General features: G+C 42.2%; 2 protein-coding genes across 3 annotated transcripts in view; both read left to right on the top strand.

Moving 5' to 3' along the window:
- Positions 1–3,664, top strand: part of LOC103261994 (PR domain zinc finger protein 2-like) — a 56,684-nt gene extending 53,020 nt beyond the window's left edge. The window contains exons 6-8 of the mRNA XM_021713075.1: positions 1,004–1,058; positions 2,727–2,863; positions 3,596–3,664. Coding sequence (XP_021568750.1) covers positions 1,004–1,058; positions 2,727–2,863; positions 3,596–3,664 — 261 coding nt within the window. The remainder of the gene's footprint in view (positions 1–1,003; positions 1,059–2,726; positions 2,864–3,595) is intronic.
- PRDM2 (PR/SET domain 2) lies at positions 919–18,039 on the top strand. Of its 2 annotated transcripts, none has more exons than XM_008059561.2 (4): positions 919–1,058; positions 4,657–4,767; positions 8,697–13,113; positions 14,451–18,039. In XM_008059561.2, exons 2-4 carry the CDS (start codon positions 4,749–4,751, stop codon positions 14,641–14,643), a joined length of 4,629 nt encoding a protein of 1,542 aa, XP_008057752.1. In that variant the 5' UTR covers positions 919–1,058; positions 4,657–4,748; the 3' UTR covers positions 14,644–18,039. The 2 variants fall into 2 exon arrangements, with proteins under 2 accessions (XP_008057752.1, XP_008057760.1); XM_008059569.2 differs by having other exon boundaries at positions 16,510–18,039.
- Positions 18,040–18,912: the final 873 nt, after the last annotated feature.

Raw genomic sequence — 18,912 nt, forward strand, 5'->3', positions numbered from 1 at the left:
AACTTGAACAAACCTTCTAGAATTTTGCATTTTCTCTGCTGTTTGAACATTTTTAAGTGAAACATTATTCTCTAGAATTTCCTTGTGTTTGTCCAGTTTATTAGGATAGTAAGACATAGTCTAGACCTAGGTTAGATTTTACATGTGATACTTAGGGCAATTTGTGCTGCTGGCAAAACAGGCACCAGCAGTATAATCCTACGTTATCTTAGAAAGTAGTCATTGCTGTTGAATGTCTCAACATGGAAGCTGTTCACTAGAAAATCCAGTTTTATTGCTGTTATTCAGTGATGAATCATTTTTGTTTAGATCAGGATTCTGGACTGTTGACTGATACTTGTTTATGGCGTAAGATAAAATCAACACAGAAGAAAATGCATTTCGGTTTGATTTTTGCTTCTTTACTACAAATGCAGTGCAAATCTTTATACAATTTTTTTCATTTGCCCTTGCAACCAAGTGCAGTAGTGATGTAAAGTGCTGTGTAACAAATTAGGTATGCTTATTAAGCCATTATTGGTGTTAAGAAATAACTGTAGGAGACAGTGCATTTTTAACATTATCATCCTTGAGTTTTACTTCTGACTCTAGAGCTGATATAGTCATGTGACCTTGGACAGACTGTTCCATATCTCTGGCTCTCAGGTGTCTCCCCTGTAAAGTGAGAGGCATGCACTGGGACTTTGGGGTCCTACCGCAGAATGGTCCATACATGGTGGGTGTCAGTTTTATGATGCAGGTGCAATGTAGACCTGAGAATGGATATGCTACATGGGTCTACTCTAAGCAAAGTACACAGTTGGAGATTAACTAGTTTTTGTGTGTGAGCACCTTGGTGCGGTAGATAACTGCTGTTTTCCTTCTGTTGCATTCACTTTCTCATCTCAACGTGTGCATTTCGTTTGCTCACGTACACACAGTGTCATCCTGTCTCTCTGCTGTTCTCTGTCGTCATTTCCATTTCGCTTTCCTCGTGTTTCATTCCTCTGTCTTTCTCGTCTAGACCAAGCGGAGCAGCCGGCTGGCAGTAGCGCCTGTGGGACCCTCAGGACCCGATGGTAAGTGCCTTGTGTGCTTGCCAGGCTCCCAGCGGCTCCCGCTGCAGCTCCTCTGCTTCCCAGAGAAGCTCACAAGTCCCTTCGCCCCTTGGTAAACTTCCTTATAGGTTTGTTTTTATTTTATCTTTTAATTTGGTGATGTATTGGACAGAAATCAATTATCAGGGAAAAAAGCCGTTCTGATTTAAGAAAATGTAGCGGGTTCCACCACCGGTTGTGATGACACCAAGCATCTGTAACTGTGAACAGAACCCCTGGGCCACTTTCTGCTCTGCTGTAGCTTGATGAGTCCTTCTGTGGCCTTGACCTTCACCTTCAGTTTCTCCCACATGGTAGCAGGCAGAACAGGTGTTTTTGATAGCCCTCCTGAGCATAACTTGATAGATGGTTTTGTGAAGATTGAGAACACTGCTTCATGTGTCAGATAATCTCAATTCCATAAATGGTGGTCATGATAGACTCATTTCCATCATAAACTAAGTCTGTCAGTGTTCACCAAAGTTACATCGGTGGTAAATTGAATTGTTCCTCTGCTCTGTTTTTAGAATTGGTTTAGTGTTACTCAAGTACTTTTTATAGTTTTTAATAAATATATAGACTACAGAGTCCTTTATGTTTTTTAGTGACCCAGAACTACATTGGTCTAGCTTAGTGGTTTTAAACATGGGATTTCCTCCCCAGGGGACATTTGGCCATGTCTAGAGATTTTGGGTTGTCCCAACCAGAAGGGGGTTGCTATTAACAGCTAGTGGGTAGAGGCCATGGGTGCTGTTAAACATCCTCAAGTGCATGGGATAGCCCTTTACAACAGAGAATGTTCTGGCCCAGAATGTCATTTACGTGTGATTGAGACCCCTCGTGCCCTGTAGCCATCTGTGGTGAGATGCTCTTGTTAGTCCTCTGAATAGGATATAGGGGATGTAGCTATTATATGTGGCTTTTATTCACAGTGGATTAGGTGTCTGTCGTCATGACTTTTATTTTTGTATATTTTTTATTTTAAATATATGGGGTACAACTCAGGGTTAGGTATACAAATGTTCATTATGCAGGTACCCTTGCTTGTCATGGCTTTTAAAGATAGCATCTGGGGAGAGAAAAGAAACTTCTCATCACTGATTAGGTTATGACAGTCCAAAATTGGGCATTTGACATTTGGTATCAGCTAGGTGTGTGATTGTTCTTTTTGAAAGTTAAAGTAGCACTTTCCCTTTAAGGTAGTTATGTGATTCCATTTTGAGTGTGTCTTAATGGTATTATTAAAAGTGTATTTTGCTTTACTGTGAAATAAAGCTAGAAACTTCACTTATTTAATATTCTATTTCTCTATATGCTGGTGCTCTTTGTTGTGACCTGATAACTGGGTTTGTACAGTGCTTGAGAAGTTGCGGAAAATTTTTGAATTTTTTTTGCAAGTGATTGTATTACAACACATTGACATCTGTTTTTCTATTGCATTTTACAAAGTGATCTTTTTAAAAAAATGTGTGTAAGATTTGTGTAAGGAGGCAAGGTTTAGACTGTACCGTCCCATTTTACTTATTAAAAGCTCATACTTGTACAGTGTAGAAAGTAAGTGGTCAGTAAGGAAGGGTCACATTCCTTGGCCTGTTTGGAGTACATGAGGTGGTGCTGATATCTTATAAAACTTTTGTGACTTTGATTCAGGGAACACCTTTTCTGACTATAACTTTGGAATTAGATGTCTGAGGGCTATACCAGGAGCCCTTCCCGTGGCAATAAGAGAAGCCCTGGATTTCCTCAGACATTACTGCAGCACTAGTGCAGCTATGCGATGTCAGCAGGTAGTCATTTGTATTTGCATTCTGTGTGTGGGGATGTTAGCATTTTGCTTGGTATCAGGAATCTGGTATGGGCTGAGTGTCACACGCGCAGGACATAGGAAAGGAGGTAGGATCCAGATTCCTTTAAATGAAACTGGATTGCTGAAGAACCTTCATCACCATCTGATTTAGGCTAAGTGCTGCTAAGTTAACAAGGGAGAATGAATCATAAGAGGAGGTTACCCATATGGAAAGGTGCTGATATGTTCCTGCCCCATCAGAGGAGGCTGGTTAACACTTCTTCACCTGGAGACCTATGGCAGTCATCGCCACGCAGACCCTTGACTTTTGTCCCCAGAATGTGCTTCCAGTGAAGTGTATGCTTGTGTCTTGAGTTGCATTTTGGCTATCTTTAGAAATGAATGGATAGATGCGTGATCGGGAATTTATTTGTACGAACCCTTATGTGTACGTAGTTGCAAGAAATATTTCCTGTTTCCTTACAGGCTGAAGAATTAGGCATTTAAAATGGTATTTTTGGAATTTGCTTTTTAAGACTAACAAACTAAAGCTGATTATTAAGTGTTTTACTCTTTCTTGTTGCATCTCTTAAATTTGTATCAAAACTTGGTGGTGCTTTTTAGGATTAGTATTTGCTTTGTATTGTAATTGATGTTTCTCCTTTGACTGTATGATCTTCTCAATGATGCTGTTTGTGTTTCTGACCTCATTTTTATCTGTTTACATTTTTAGCCAATTGTGCTCCTCTGTAGTGTTTCTCTGTTCGGAGAATATAACTTTGCATGTGTCCAAAAGGTATAAGTGGTTTCTAGTTGGTCATTTTACTAATATAGAAATAAAGGTGGCAAAGACTCTCAGCTCTGGGGAGCTGGTAGAGGCCTGTCTGGGAAGAGCAGCAGGGGAAGAGGAGTGTTCAGGGTTCTGAAGACTGAGAAACACCAACTACCAGAAGAAAGAACCCTGGAAATTTAGAGAGGAATTACAAATCCTGGTTAAATCCAAAAGAGGCTGAGTTTCTGAACCTCTTCAGTCTTAGTATACCTATAGATAATTGTTTATTGAATATTTTCAAGACTTTAGTTCATTGTTCTACCTTATTAGGAATATGTTGCATTTTTAATCTTACCTTCTAAAGTATGATAGTACTTGAAATGCAGTTGGTGTTTTCTGAATTCCATCCTCTGAATTGTTAATGGAATATTGAACTGTACTGGACGCAGAGTCGAATCCCTCAGGTCTCTCAGAGTGCCGTGCAGACAGACAGTGAATTATTCATAATTACTCTGCATTTGGTATTTGAGCCATTGTGAATGTGTATCTTTTGTAATTCAGTGGAATCCCTGCTTCTGTTGTAACTTCTGACAATTATGGATAATCATATCTTAACTATAAAAGAGCCCAAAGTTATACCTTATTGTTTTTCTCTAATATGCTTCTTGCAAATAACCAATTCCCGTTATTTGTTTGGTATTGAAACTCGGCGCTATTACTAATTTTCCTTTGACATCAGTATTAATTTTTGAAAATGTATTACTTGTTCATTTGATAGCTGTTATAACTATGAAGGGAACTAATGCCCAAGAGTCTCAAAAATAAAGGACTTAGGGGTTTCTTTTTTCCCCATCTAACATGACTTAAAAGTATTTATAGTTATCATCTATTCCTTTCTTTAGGAATCCAAAGTGATAATTGCCCTGAAATATTCAGTTGGCTGTGATTAGATTAATGATTGTCTTCAAGAATTCAGAATAATAAGTGAATGAATGAATAAGTAAATAAATATTGTGTTTCAGGGAAGAAAAAATCCCAGGAAAATAAAAACAAAGGAAACAGAATCCAAGACATACAGGTGAAGACAAGTGAGCCTGCTTCCACCTCTGCAAATATGAGAGATTCCGCGGAAGGTGAGCTTGTGGTATTGGCCTGGTCTGATTTGGGTATGTATGTACCATTTAATTTAACTTTGTGTCTCCTTGTATGGCCCTTCTGAGCATCACACAGGAACAGTAAAGGGGTTGAACGGCAAAACTACCTAAACTTAATATGGTAAACTGAGTCTGCCATGTCTCACTTTCTCTTCAGAAAATTATTAAATACCTTCTTTGTCAAAAATGAACTCATTCTCTTGTTAAAATAAAGTAAGACACAATTCATGATTGTACTTATAAAGTTCAAAACCATCGAAACTCATGGCATTAGAACTTAGACTGGCATGGATATAAGGAGGTACTGGGCGGGTATCAGCAGTGTTCCATCTCTGGTCTACTTGGTGAAAATTTAATCTTGCTGTATGCTGTGATTTGTACACTCTAACGTGCATTTTTATACTCCAATTAAATATTTACTTAAAAATATCGAAGATCTTTTGTTTTATATAACAGAATAAAAACATGTTTGTTTTTTGTTAGAATTTGTGTTTCTCTGCATAAGATTTTCTTCCCTTATAGTCCCTCTGAGGATTAATATTCTAGGCCTTTCATGATGTAAGACTTCACAGAAAGGCAACTTGCTCTGTGCTCATTGCAGTTGGGCTGCCATGTTGAGACTGTTACAGAAATGAGGGAGGTGTGTCTTCATTTGCTATGGGCAAATTGTTGCAGAGATTGGATCTTGCTCAAGAATTGTTTATAGTGACCCAAATAGGCAGATTTCAGAATACAGTCTTGTGACTCTTTTTTGCCCTCCTCCTCCCCCCGTGACTCTTTCAAGAAACATTTGTAGAGGAAAAAACAAACATTTTGGATGCCTTTTATAACCATTTTATTAGCACTGTTTGTGACAATGACATTCATCAAGGATTATAATTTTCTGTGTCATTTTTTGAAGCGAGAATAGACAAGTTCATTTCCCAGAGCCTTCTAAAACTAAGTTTTGCCTTCTAATAGCAGATTTCCAAGACATTTGTTTGAACAACAATAAAAATTACTGAGGAACCTCACTACCTATGGTGGCAGAATTAAAAGTCAAATCCAACAGTTCCCTCCTTGCTTCAATAATTTGATTATTTTTCCCTGATACAACATCATGTCCTATGATAAAAGACACTTGCCGTTTCCCGCCCCCCCATTTGTGATGTAACTGGTCAGAGTGGGATTGGTTCTATAGTGGTCATAGGCCTCCCTGAATGTTCTACGTAGTCCTCTGCAAATGGTCTATATAATGAGCAAACACTTCAGACTCTTGTTTGTGTTTCTCAAACCTATTTTTATGTTCAAAACCCAACAGACCACATCAAGTATGTGAACACACTTTGGCATGTGCCTGACTCATATATGGAGCTGTGCACATTTAGGTTTGTATTGCTTTGGACAGTTTATATCTGAGATTGTTTATCAATCACAGGGAAAAACATTTTTTCCCCCATGAAAAGAAGCCACAGATTTTGACTGAAAATGAACTCTATAAAAGCATTTCTGAGCCTTAGAGATGCATTTTCTGTTGTCTGATTTACACTTTTTTGGCAATGTTCTGAGACTTTGAAAATGTATTGGAAAAGAGTTCGCTTCTAATTGGAAATATATTACCACCACTGAATGACTGGTTTCCCAGTATGTGGAAAGCTCATGAAATTTATGAAATTTGTCTAGGGGGAGAGAAGGCTGGTTTCTGTTTAGAAGCAGAAACCTCATGACTAGTAAATATAGTGGCATATGGTAAAAAGTAAGGCCAATATGCTTGGGAAACAGCCAGAGACTAGGGCTGAATAGTTGAGTTCATACCTTGCACTGACCTCTTCTTCTCCACTGTGTCCAAGCAGTCTCCGCGTCCAGCAGCAGCAGCAGCCTCTTGTATCGTGAGAGTCTGGCCACTGTTTTCTGCCTCCACTGCTTCTCATTTTATTAGCATAGCAGTATCCCTTCTACCCCTCCTTAACCCACCCTGCAGCTGAGTCTCCCATATGACTTTAAAATACCTTAATGGATGCCCACCACCCCCAGATAGGTCCACACTGATTTACAGTGTTCTACAAGTCTTGATTCTTCCTGCTTGCTTGTCCTCTTCTCTCTTTGAGAATCATATGAATCTTGAGTTTAGCAAAGAGGCTGGCCCAGAAATGTCAGTTCTCAGGGTAGAGAAGGTTTTTAGAGCACTGGACTGAGAGTCACCTGGAAAGTGAATGCAGACAGAAGAGGGACAAGAGGACTGCCCAGACACTCCAGTGCTGAGAGGTTGGAGGAATGGCTAACAAGGCCTCTGGAGAACTAAGAGAGTGGTCGCCTGTGGTTAAAGAAGGAAACTGCTTCAAGGTGGGAATGATCAGCTGTGTCCAGGACTGTTGTGGGTTGGATGAGGACTCAGAATAGAACGTTCTACTTGCTGAGGTGGGGGTCTGATGATCAGGGCCACGGTTTTAGTGGAGGAGTGGGAACTTACCTAATGATATTTCTAAGAGAATGGAAGGAGGCAGGAGAGACAGGGAGACTGTTCTCAACTCTTCTGAGTTCAGCTGTAAAAAGAGAGGGAAATGGGGTGGAAGTTAGACGGAAACATAGGGGCCACAGGGGACTCTTAGACAGGAGCTGTCACAGTGGCCGAACGTTGGGGGGACAGTCCGTGGTGCTGTCTTCCTGCCCTCTTGCCACCGTTGAACCAAGGCCCTTCACTGCAGATACTTGAAGAGTGAAGACAGGCTCTGTGGAGGAGGCAGAGCTGCTCTGACTTCCCTGAGCTATGGTAACTGGTTTCCCCCCATCACTTGACACATGCTTACTGAGCACCTACTCTGTGCCAGTACTGTGTAAACAAAACTGTTGAGATCCTCCTCCCCACCCTGCCGCCATTACACCACCATCTTGCCCTTCTGGAGAATGTGGTAGGCCGCCCTCCTGTCCATCTGCCTCCACCTGTCCACCTGGGGTTTTCTGTCTTCCTTGTAGCAACCAGAGTGATTCCCTTGACTTATAAGATCAAATCATGTTTCTCCACTAGAACTTTCTGGTAGTTCCCTGTTCCACAAGGTCTTGTGTTGAGCAGGTCCCTGATGACCTCTCTGGCCTCATCTGCCCTTTTCCCCCACTTCCTCCCTACCTTGCCTGCCTTGCTGTTCCTTGACTATATCTAGCACATTCTTGATGCAATGCTTATACATTTGTGGGCCCCCTCTATCCAGAAGGCTTCCCTTGCCTCGATATTTGCATGGCTTATATTTTTAGGTCTCTATTTCACTGTCACTTACAGTGAGTCCTTGCCTGACCACATGCTACTGTCTACCTGAGGTGTGCTAGGCACAGAGACTCAGAAGTGACTTCAGATTTCTGTTCCTTCAGTAAGGTGCTCCTGCATTCTTAATAACATAGGTAGGCTTAGAAGAGGTGATCTCCAAAGTTTCTTTGACTTGGAAAGCTTCCTATTACACTATTCTGGAAAATGTTCTAGCTTCTGAATATATAGTTTTGGTCAGGAAGAAAAGAGGATCACCCACTCAGGACTGCTAAGGCTCTAACCCAGTGATACGGTTAGCAATGAACTTGTTTCCAGTTTGGAATCATGAGAAATTAGAATTACAACTACTTTCCTGAAAATTTAATATCGGCTGTTCCAACTCACTTTCAGGCACTCCAACTTCTTAAGCAGAGATGTATATATGTGCGACTGAACACAGGAAAGAATTTTGTGTTCATGTGTGTCTCCTTACTGCCTAGAATGTTGGCTGGTACATAGCAGACAACTCTTACCAATGAAATATATAAAGTAGATGTGACTTGTTGTTAGACATAAGCTCCCTTATACATTGTAGGCAATAAGAGAACTAGTTTGAATCATACGAATTGACCACAGAGTAGCTGGCTTTTCCCTGCTTCACTTCCATGCTGTGCTTCTGTGTGCTTTCTAGATCCCAAAGAAGAGGAAGAGAATCCTCCTGCCTCAGCACCTGAGCAGCCTGCCATTCTTCGGGAGGTGGTTAGTCAGGATGTGCCTCCAGAACTAGTGATCCCTCCCCCTGCCTGTGAGCCACAGCCAGAGCCAGATGAAAAATTAGAAGCAGCCAGTTGTGAGGTGAATGATTTGGGGGAAGAAGAGGAGGAGGAGGAGGAGGAGGAAGATGATGATGAGTTGGAAGAAGATGGGGAGGAAGAAGCTGACATGCCAAATGAAAGTTCCCTGAAAGAGCCAGAAATACGGTGTGATGAGAAGCCAGAAGATTTATTAGAAGAACCAAAAAATATTCCAAAAGAAACTCTTGAAGACACTCCAGAGGTAATACCCATTATCAATATCCCCCAAGCAACAGAAGAGGCCAGTGGCGATGCATTTGAAATGTTCATGTTTCCGTGTCAGCATTGTGAAAGGAAGTTCACAACCAAGCAGGGGCTCGAGCGGCACATGCATATCCACATGTCCACAGTCAACCATGCCTTCAAATGCAAATACTGTGGAAAGGCGTTTGGCACGCAGATTAATAGGCGGCGGCATGAGCGACGCCACGAAGCAGGGCTCAAGCGGAAGCCCGGCCTCACATTACAGCCATCGGAGGACCTCGCCGAAGGCAAAGTGGCTGGCGAAAGTGCTGCTCTGAAGGAGGAATTGAATCCCCCTACTCTTGGGCAGGACTGCCTGACCATGAGTTCAGAGAAAGCCTCCCAAGAAACAGTCAGTTCTTCCATCGCAGAAGAGAATGGGGAAGTTAAAGAGCTTCATCCGTGCACATATTGTAAAAAGGTTTTTGGAACTCACACCAATATGAGAAGGCATCAGCGCAGAGTGCACGAACGCCATCTGATTCCCAAAGGCGTGCGGCGAAAAGGAGGCCTCGAAGAGCCACAGCCCCCAGTGGAACAGGCCCAGCCTGCCCAGAATGTCTACGTCCCAAGCACAGAGCCCGAGGAGGAGGGAGAGGTGGACGACGTGTACATCATGGATATTTCTAGCAATATCTCAGAAAACCTAAATTACTACATTGATGGTAAAATTCAGACTAACAACACCACTAGTAACTGTGATGTGATTGAGATGGAGTCTGGTTCGGCAGATCTGTATGGTATAAATTGTCTGCTCGCTCCAGTTACAGTGGAAATTACTCAAAACATAAAGACCACACAGGTCTCTATCACAGATGATCTTCCTAAAGAACCTTCCAGCAGCACAAATAGTGAGTCCAAGAAACGGAGAACTGCAAGTCCACCTGTGCTACCCAAAATTAAAGCTGAGACAGATCCCGACCCTGTGACCCCCTCGTGCTCCCTAAGTTTGCCTCTTAGCATATCAACAACAGAGGGAGTGTCTTTCCATAAGGAGAAAAGTATTTATTTGTCTTCGAAGCTCAAACAGCTTCTTCAAACCCAGGATAAACTAACTCCTCCTGCGGGAATTTCAGCAACTGAAATACCTAAATTAGGTCCTGTTTGTGTGTCTGCTCCTGCATCCATGTTACCTGTGACCTCGAGTAGGTTTAAGAGGCGGACCAGCTCTCCTCCCAGTTCTCCACAGCACAGCCCCGCCCTCCGAGACTTTGGAAAGCCAGGGGATGGGAAAGCAGCATGGGCTGATGCAGTTCTGACTTCCAAGAAAACCAAACTGGAAAGTCATAGCGACTCGCCGGCGTGGAGTTTGTCTGGGAGAGATGAGAGAGAAACTGTGAGCCCTCCATGTTTTGATGAATATAAAATATCGAAAGAGTGGACAGCCAGTTCTACTTTTAGCAATGTATGCAACCAGCAGCCACTGGATTTATCCAGTGGTGTCAAACAGAAGGCTGAGGGTACAGGCAAGACTCCGGTCCAGTGGGAATCTGTATTAGATCTCAGTGTGCATAAAAAACCTTGCAGTGACTCCGAAGGCAAGGAATTAAAAGAAAATCATTCAGCACAACCTACCTGTAGTGCTGTTAAGAAAAAGAAACCAACCACCTGCATGCTGCAGAAGGTTCTTCTCAATGAATATAATGGCATTGATTTGCCTATAGAAAATACTGCAGATGTGACCAGGAGCCCAAGTCCTTGTAAATCCCTAGAAGCCCAGCCAGATCCTGACCGTGGTCCTGACTCTGGTGTCCCTGCCCCCACTGTTGAGTCCCCTCCTGATGTTTGTCCTCCGTCTCCCGCCCTGCAGACACCTTCCCTTTCTTCTGGTCAGCTGCCCCCTCTGTTGATCCCCACGGATCCCTCTTCCCCTCCGCCCTGTCCTCCAGTTTTAACTGTTGCCACACCGCCTCCTCCCCTCCTTCCTACCGTACTGCTTCCAGCCCCTTCTTCCAGCACATCTCCTCAGCCGTGTCCCTCTCCACTCTCGAATGCCACCGCACAGTCCCCGCTTCCAATTTTGTCCCCGACAGTATCTCCCTCTCCCTCTCCTATTCCTCCCGTGGAGCCTTTGATGTCTGCTGCTTCACCTGGGCCTCCGACACTTTCCTCCTCCTCATCATCCTCCTCGTCCTCCTCTTCTTCCTCCTCCTCTTCTTCCTCCTCTTCATTCTCTTCTTCATCTTCCTCCTCTTCCCCTTCTCCACCTCCTCTCTCAGCTGTATCATCTGTCATTTCCTCTGGTGATAATCTGGAGGCTTCTCTACCCATAATATCTTTCAAACAGGAGGAATTAGAGAATGACGGTCCGAAATCCAGGGAAGAGCCCCAGACTGCTGTTGAACAGGCTATTGTTCAGGAAACATTCAACAAAAACTTTGTTTGCAATGTCTGTGAATCACCTTTTCTTTCCATTAAAGATTTAACCAAACATTTATCTGTTCATGCTGAAGAATGGCCCTTCAAATGTGAATTTTGTGTGCAGCTTTTTAAGGATAAAACTGATTTGTCAGAACATCGCTTTTTGCTTCATGGAGTTGGGAATATATTTGTATGTTCCGTTTGTAAAAAAGAATTTGCTTTTTTGTGCAATTTGCAGCAGCACCAGCGAGATCTCCACCCAGATAAGGTATGCACACACCATGAGTTTGAAAGCGGGACTCTGAGGCCCCAAAACTTTACAGATCCCAGCAAGGCCTGTATAGAGCACATGCAGAATTTGCCAGAAGATCCTTTAGAAACTTCTAAAGAAGAGGAGGAATTAAATGATTCCTCTGAAGAGCTTTACACGACCATAAAAATAATGGCTTCTGGAATAAAGACGAAAGATCCAGATGTTCGATTGGGTCTCAACCAGCATTACCCAAGCTTTAAGCCACCTCCATTTCAGTACCATCACCGAAACCCCATGGGCATTGGTGTGACGGCCACAAATTTCACTACACACAATATCCCACAGACTTTTACTACTGCCATTCGCTGCACAAAATGTGGGAAAGGTGTTGACAACATGCCTGAGTTACACAAACATATCCTGGCATGTGCTTCCGCAAGTGACAAGAAGAGGTATACCCCTAAGAAAAACCCAGTACCATTAAAACAAACTGTGCAGCCCAAAAATGGTGTGGTGGTTTTAGATAACTCTGGAAAAAATGCCTTCCGACGAATGGGACAGCCCAAAAGGCTGAACTTCAGTGTTGAGCTCAGTAAAATGTCATCGAATAAACTCAAACTGAATGCACTGAAGAAAAAAAATCAGCTTGTACAGAAAGCAATCCTCCAGAAAAATAAATCTGCCAAGCAGAAGGCCGACTTGAAAAGTGCTTCAGAGTCATCTTCTCACATCTGCCCTTACTGTAACCGAGAGTTCACCTACATTGGGAGCCTGAACAAACATGCCGCTTTCAGCTGTCCCAAAAAACCCCTTTCTCCTCCCAAAAAAAAAGCTTCCCATTCATCCAAGAAAGGTGGACACTCATCACCTGCAAGCAGTGACAGAAACAACAGCAACCACCGCAGGCGGACTGCAGACGCGGAGATTAAAATGCAGAGCACACAGACTCCCTTGGGCAAGACCCGAGCCCGCAGCTCAGGCCCCACCCAGGCCCCGCTGCCCTCCTCTTCCTTCAGGTCCAAGCAGAACATCAAGTTTGCAGCTTCGGTGAAGTCCAAAAAACCCAGCTCCTCCTCTTTAAGGAACTCCAGCCCAATAAGAATGGCCAAGATAACTCATGTTGAAGGGAAAAAACCCAAAGCTGTGGCCAAGAATCATTCTGTCCAGCTCTCGAGCAAAAACTCGCGCAGCCTGCATGTGAGGGTCCAGAAGAGCAAGGCTGTTCTGCAAAGCAAGTCTGCCTTGGCCAGTAAGAAAAGAACAGAGCGCTTTAGTATCAAGTCCAGAGAGCGGAGTGGAGGGCCTGTCACCCGGAGTCTGCAGCTGGCAGCTGCAGCCGACTCAAGCGAGAGCAGGCGGGAGGACAGTGGCACCAAGCAGGAGCTGAAGGACTTCAGGTAAGCCCGGAGCTGCGGGAGGGAAGGACTGGGAGACCGCGGTCCTTTCCATGGGGGCTTGGGGATTGGGGATTTTTTCCTGTAAAATTTTGACCTGAATACTTAAAGGAAATGTTGTGTAAGTTGGAGGCATGAAGGGCTACTGCTTTGGCTGCTGTAGAGACAATCAATAGTTTATTTCAGACTTAAGATTCACAAGGTGGAACCATTTATTTAGTGGGGCCAGGTGTGAGTTGAATTTAAAACTGGAAAAGTTCTCAAAAACATTTGACAGGTAAAGATGACATTTTCTCAGACTTTCTTCATATCTTGGGTAATATCTCAGTGTCACATTATTTCCTGATCATAGAATGTTCCTTAAATTAAGATGGATCACTGAGTTTATTAGTAAACCTTGTTGCAGTCTTGCTTCGTATTTCCATGACTTCAGCATGGGTATAGTAACTGAGACTGCTTTCTGTCATTACCAGTGTTTTAATCTTAACAACTTGATTAAAAATAAAACAAAACATATTCCTCTAAAAGTGCCTGTGTCCCCCTAGCTCCAGCCATAGGATCACAGACAAGCCAGATTCCAAAGGGGAAGGAAGAGCAGGAGAGGCGTGCTTAGATCCCTACAGCAAGGCAGGCCCCTCGTGGTTCTTCCAGGCACAAGTGGTACCCAAAGCAAGTCAGCCTTATTTGTCAGTGCTTTGTTTCCACAGTAATGTGTCAGCTCAGATTTGTGGTGACTTTACTATTTTATTGCCTGTTCTCCTTATGTTAAAACCTTTCTTAGTGACAGATAAGAAGATGGCAGTAGCTAAATTTGTTGCATTGACTTCTCAAACAAAGGCCCTTAACTAACTTAGTTGATGTGCATTCTTGGAACTCCTGCTGTTTCTTGAATAATGCTTACCTTATAGGTCAATCTCTTGTGAAATTATTCCTGTCAGATGGCATTTCTGCAGAATACTTTTAAATCTTGACTTTTCAGAGTCTGCTACCTGACCTGACTCTAGGCTTTCATGGCTATAGCTTTCAGTGTCCGAAAATTCTTTGGTGTCTGAAGCAAGCAGAATTAGGGATAACTGTGGAGTTACTGCTATTTTGAAGAGGTCTGAGGACACAAAGGTGCCATTATCACTGCATAATTGATCAGGTAGCATTCTTAGTACTGGTGTGCCTTAAGTCATAGCTAAAGAAAGATGTTGAGAAGAATCATTAGCCAAGGCCACTTTGAATGATTTGCTTTAATCCCCTAGGATTAAAGGATCAGATTTTTTAAAAACTTCTTCAGAAATGTATTAAATATTCAGTTGCTATAGATCTGATCAACATTTGGTCTCTGGCCACAGCACCTATGCAGGTAGCGTCTTGGAGGTTAGCCCTGGTGAAAACACGTACCTGTTTGTCAGCCGTCAAGCTGCCTGCCTTTCCTTTAGTAGTTCAACTGTGTACCTGTTTGGGCTCAGCCTGTGTTCTGGAGGTTCCACAACAACAGGACATTATCGGACTGAGTCCTTTTCAAGTTGCTTCTGTCTTAAGTGACCAGAACGTGCCATCGTTTTCACGGATTGTACTAAAAAACGCCTCCCTGGTGGTCGATGCTTTCGAATGTACTTATTATGTCTATCCCTTTTTGTCTTCGATATTATCTAAAAGAAATGTTGATTTTTGTACCAGATCCCATGTATACAGTTCAAGTGTCAAGTTGATTTGAAAACATCAAGTTCTGTAAAGAAAAACTTGCTGAGTGTCTGTAAATGTATGAAGTTTATTCAGATAGCCTTTGACTCACCCAGAACCTTTTGAAGAATCCTTAAGACTGCAGAGGACTAAAGCACCTTAAAAATGTCTCTCTTCCTTGCTCCAGTTAATTTTAATTATTTTACTTTGTTTGATAGTTAACAGAGGGTTAAATTGCTGGAGTGAAATTTGGCCTAAAAGGAAGCACAGAAGAATCATATAAGAAAACATTGTATTGTCCTAACTGGTAGCAGCAGGCACCGATAGTACCTTTGTGTGAGTCACTGGAACTGTACTGTGGACACATTTGCAGGTCGGGGGGTGCCCGGGGCTCCACTTGCCAAGTGACGTAAACTTGTGAAGTATTTTTGGAAATTATAAAGCAAATGTTCAACAATATATATTTTGACTACCTAGACACAAAAGCGGGCATTTCTTCAAAGTGCTTGTTTGGTGGTCTTTGGACTTTGTAGTGAGTTTAGTACAAAACAGGGATTCCTAAACTTAGACCTGGGGACTCCGGTGATTGTCATGAATGTTTGCCCAGAGTTATTCTACAGCAAGCCTCATTCTCAGTACACATTTTTTGTATTGCAGTGATGAGTTGTAACTACAGTCGTCTTCCCATCTCAGTGTAGTTCTTCTGAATTTTCTTTAGGGGTGATTCATGGCACAAGGCATCTATTGTATATTGAGAAATACTTGCTTCCCCTCTGTTCTCTGTGAGTTTGGCTTACCCTGCCTAGTGCATACTCAGGGACTTATCACAGAACTGGCAGTGCATCCTTTTCCTGTGTATTTCTTTCAACAAACTGTGATTTAGAGCTAGCCCCAGCACTCAGGCACTTTACATTTGAATGCCAGTATAGGCATCCGCAGTTTTTCAAGTGTGTGCTTGCAATTGGCCATGTGGTTTTTCCATTGAACAGAGGGCTCTGCAGAGTTTGCTGGTTGGTCATTTCCTGGAGCATGAGCCATGGTGCCCAGACAGGGTGTAAAAACAGACATGTGCTCCAATTTTTTTTTCCTTAGGACAAAGCATCAAAGGAAACCAGGCATGGCCCTGTCTTTCAGATTCTCCTGTTGCAGCTCTTAGTGCAGTACAACCATCCCCCATTCCTGTTAGCAGTCAGAGCCTACCTGTGGTTTTTTATGGTGCTGAACTTAAATCTGTTGCTGAGGGTTCATTTCCACAGGCTCCAACAAGACACAAAGGGAAGGAAAGCAGTACGTGTTCTACTCACCTCTTAGCCATTTCGCCTTTGTAAATCCCAAGTGTTTTTATGTTCTTTAATGCTCCTTTTAGAGCAACTTACTGCTTATGCTGAGTTCCCACTGCAGTCAGTCAAGTAAAACTTAAAGATAGAGAAGCAAAATGAAATTCCAGACCAAGTTTTTTCATTTATCATGAATTGATTAAAAAATTAAAGGCCAATTTTTCATGTCTCCATCTCTGCTGTCCCACTTAGAAATGGACTGGCGTGTAGCTCCTCCCAGCGTGTGTCTTCTGAGGAGGACACTCGAGTCCCCAGATACTTTCAGAGTCATTTATGTGTTGCTGTCTTAATAACATCTGTCTTATGATCTACTCACCTTTTTCTTTAACATGGTCAATTCATATAAGGTTATGTTATGTTGTCATTTATCTTCAGTTTTCTTATTTTCTAGGAACTTCCTGTAGAAAAGCCCCCAAAACAAAACAAACCTTAATTGACTAAAAGATATTGCATGCTCAACTTAGGATAAGCACTACGGCAAAGGATACGAAATCTACCAAGCTTGCAAGACCAGTTGAAGCTGACTCAAAAATCCTAACACACAACTGATTGCCGTCAGGCTTAGAGTCAGGCATCTGCTGCTTCGGTGGTGCCTGACACGCGTGCTGGGCTCCTGGGTGATTGAGATCCAAAGAGAAGGGCACTGTCAATACGGGCTAGATGAACTGGCTCCTCGTCATGGGACTGGTAACTCAGAGCTGAGTGTGGCCCTTGCTTTTGGCACGTAGCAGAGAAAGGAATGATTTGAACTTTACCTTGCAAAGCAAGTTCTCTGTGTTAGCAGTAGTTTATTGTAGATTTCAGGGATGACATATTCAGATACACTCATTTAAAACATTTTGGTCACATACCAGCTCTTGATGCCTTTCTTTGAAATGGATAATAGACAGAGAGGCATTTAGCTGATCTCTTGCCCTGTTTTTTGTGTTTTTATCACAAGTAGATTGCCAGCATAATGGAGAGGAAACCAGATTGGATATGGACTCTTTTTTTATGCCTCTTCTAGTGTCATGTTTGCATATCCAAATGGACATTATCCTCTCGGATTATTATCTGGCACTAATTTATAATTATTGTATTATCAGAGACTATGTAGCAATATATCAATGCACAGGATGCATCCCAAGCCTGCATAGATGTATGTCTACATGTTAAATATAAATGAATTTACAAACCAGATTTTACATTTCAGTCTCTAATAGACTAAACCAACAAATTGGCTTCTTCCTAAGTATATAAATACCATTTCTTCATGCATTTTTATACCTCCCCCCAAATTAATGACTGAATTGGTGGAAAATGGCTAGGTTTTATCCATACTGTTTTTGTTCTCAACTTCAAAAGTAATCTACCTCTTAAAATTTGTAGTTGAATATTTGTTTGGTGAATTTGTGCCACTTTAACCCTTCCACTATCATTCCCATTTTGTTACATTTCTGTTATGGGGACTTTATGTTGAAATATTGTATAAAGCATTTGTAGCAGTTTAAAAATAAAATATTTAAAATTATTTAAATTGTTTTGGACGCTTCAATTGTATTATATGTGATTTACATTTTACATTTTTTTTGTTTGAGTTGTTAATCTGGAGAGTGTTCTGTATTGAAGTTTGCTGTTAGTTATTTTATTGCTTCTTGTTGGAGAGTGCTATTAAAGACTATTCTAATGAAAACATTAAAATTTACAATTTGACATACAAAAGGGTTGTCCGTTGATTTTAACCAATGTAGCCGTGAGAGAGAGGGAGAGGCTCATTATAGACAACAGTGGTGTTGGCTGTTTTCTCCTCCCAGCATTGAAATCATTGGCTCTTGTCAGATGTATAAAAAAATAATTTTTATGCTGTTGCTGCAAACAATAACTAGAGGTGACTTTAAATGACACATTTTATATAATTGTAACCAATAAAAAACTTTCTAAACTCTTGTGAAAGGACTGCATTTTGTACATAATTGGGAGCAGTTAAGGGGAAAAATGAAGGTGGACTGCCCAGAGCCTGCACCCATTAATTAGGAAGTGCAGTGTATAGTGAGCACTGGGCCTCTGTTCACCTGTTTCTGTTTGGTGTGAACTGAGTGTTTGCTCACTTCACCTACAGTGAGTGTGTTGAGGTAGACACATAGTCAGACAGTGGTGCTGAGAAGTCCCTGGTGAACTCATTTTGGTAAGAGTGAAATAAAGAACTTTATTACTGGGGTCTCCACATTCTCTGTGCTTGCTGACAGTTTATAGATTGATGTTTATTTTTATGAATTGCCAAAGAATGAAACAAATTGTAACATTTCTATTCAGTTTATATGAAATGGCTGTGTTTTTGAGGTTAAAAGTGGTTGGTAAGCAGCTTCCTGTAGTCCAGCATCTTAGCACGTGTTCTAGCACATCCATCTGTGTCATCGTCCCTTTTAAGGAAAGGTGGTAAAAGGGGCGACCAGTTCCTCTTGACCTGGTGTTCACATTTCTGGCTTATGATAGTCCTGCACTGGAAAACCTGAGAAGGAGGAGGAGGTGGGAGTCTGGAAAAGGCCTTCAGTATTCGGAGTTAAACACTACTAAAATGAGTACTGAATGAGAACAGTGCCCTTCAAGGGGTCGTGAGAGCCTGGGTTTCCCTCCTAGCCCATCTGCTGCCCTCCATCTGCTCAAGCCTCCAGTCTCCAGGCCTGTAATGAGCACCTTCAATGGCCCTGGCTTTGGTGACTTGACTTTGGCCTTGGGCATGCTCTTTTGTTTTCCAGATTGTAGTTCCCAATCTGCAAAAACGGGTGTGGACTAGGTGGTCTCCAAATGTTCCTTC

This window comes from Carlito syrichta, unplaced genomic scaffold (genome assembly GCF_000164805.1).
Source record: "Carlito syrichta isolate Samal-C Ts95f unplaced genomic scaffold, Tarsius_syrichta-2.0.1 Scaffold91568, whole genome shotgun sequence".
In the NCBI taxonomy this organism is placed as follows: domain Eukaryota; kingdom Metazoa; phylum Chordata; class Mammalia; order Primates; family Tarsiidae; genus Carlito; species Carlito syrichta.

Excerpts from the sequence above, each read along its gene's own strand:
- PRDM2 (XM_008059561.2), top strand. Across the intron at positions 13,114-14,450 it reads CAGGAGCTGAAGGACTTCAG|CACCTATGCAGGTAGCGTCT; the intron begins GTAAGCCCGGAG and ends CTCTGGCCACAG.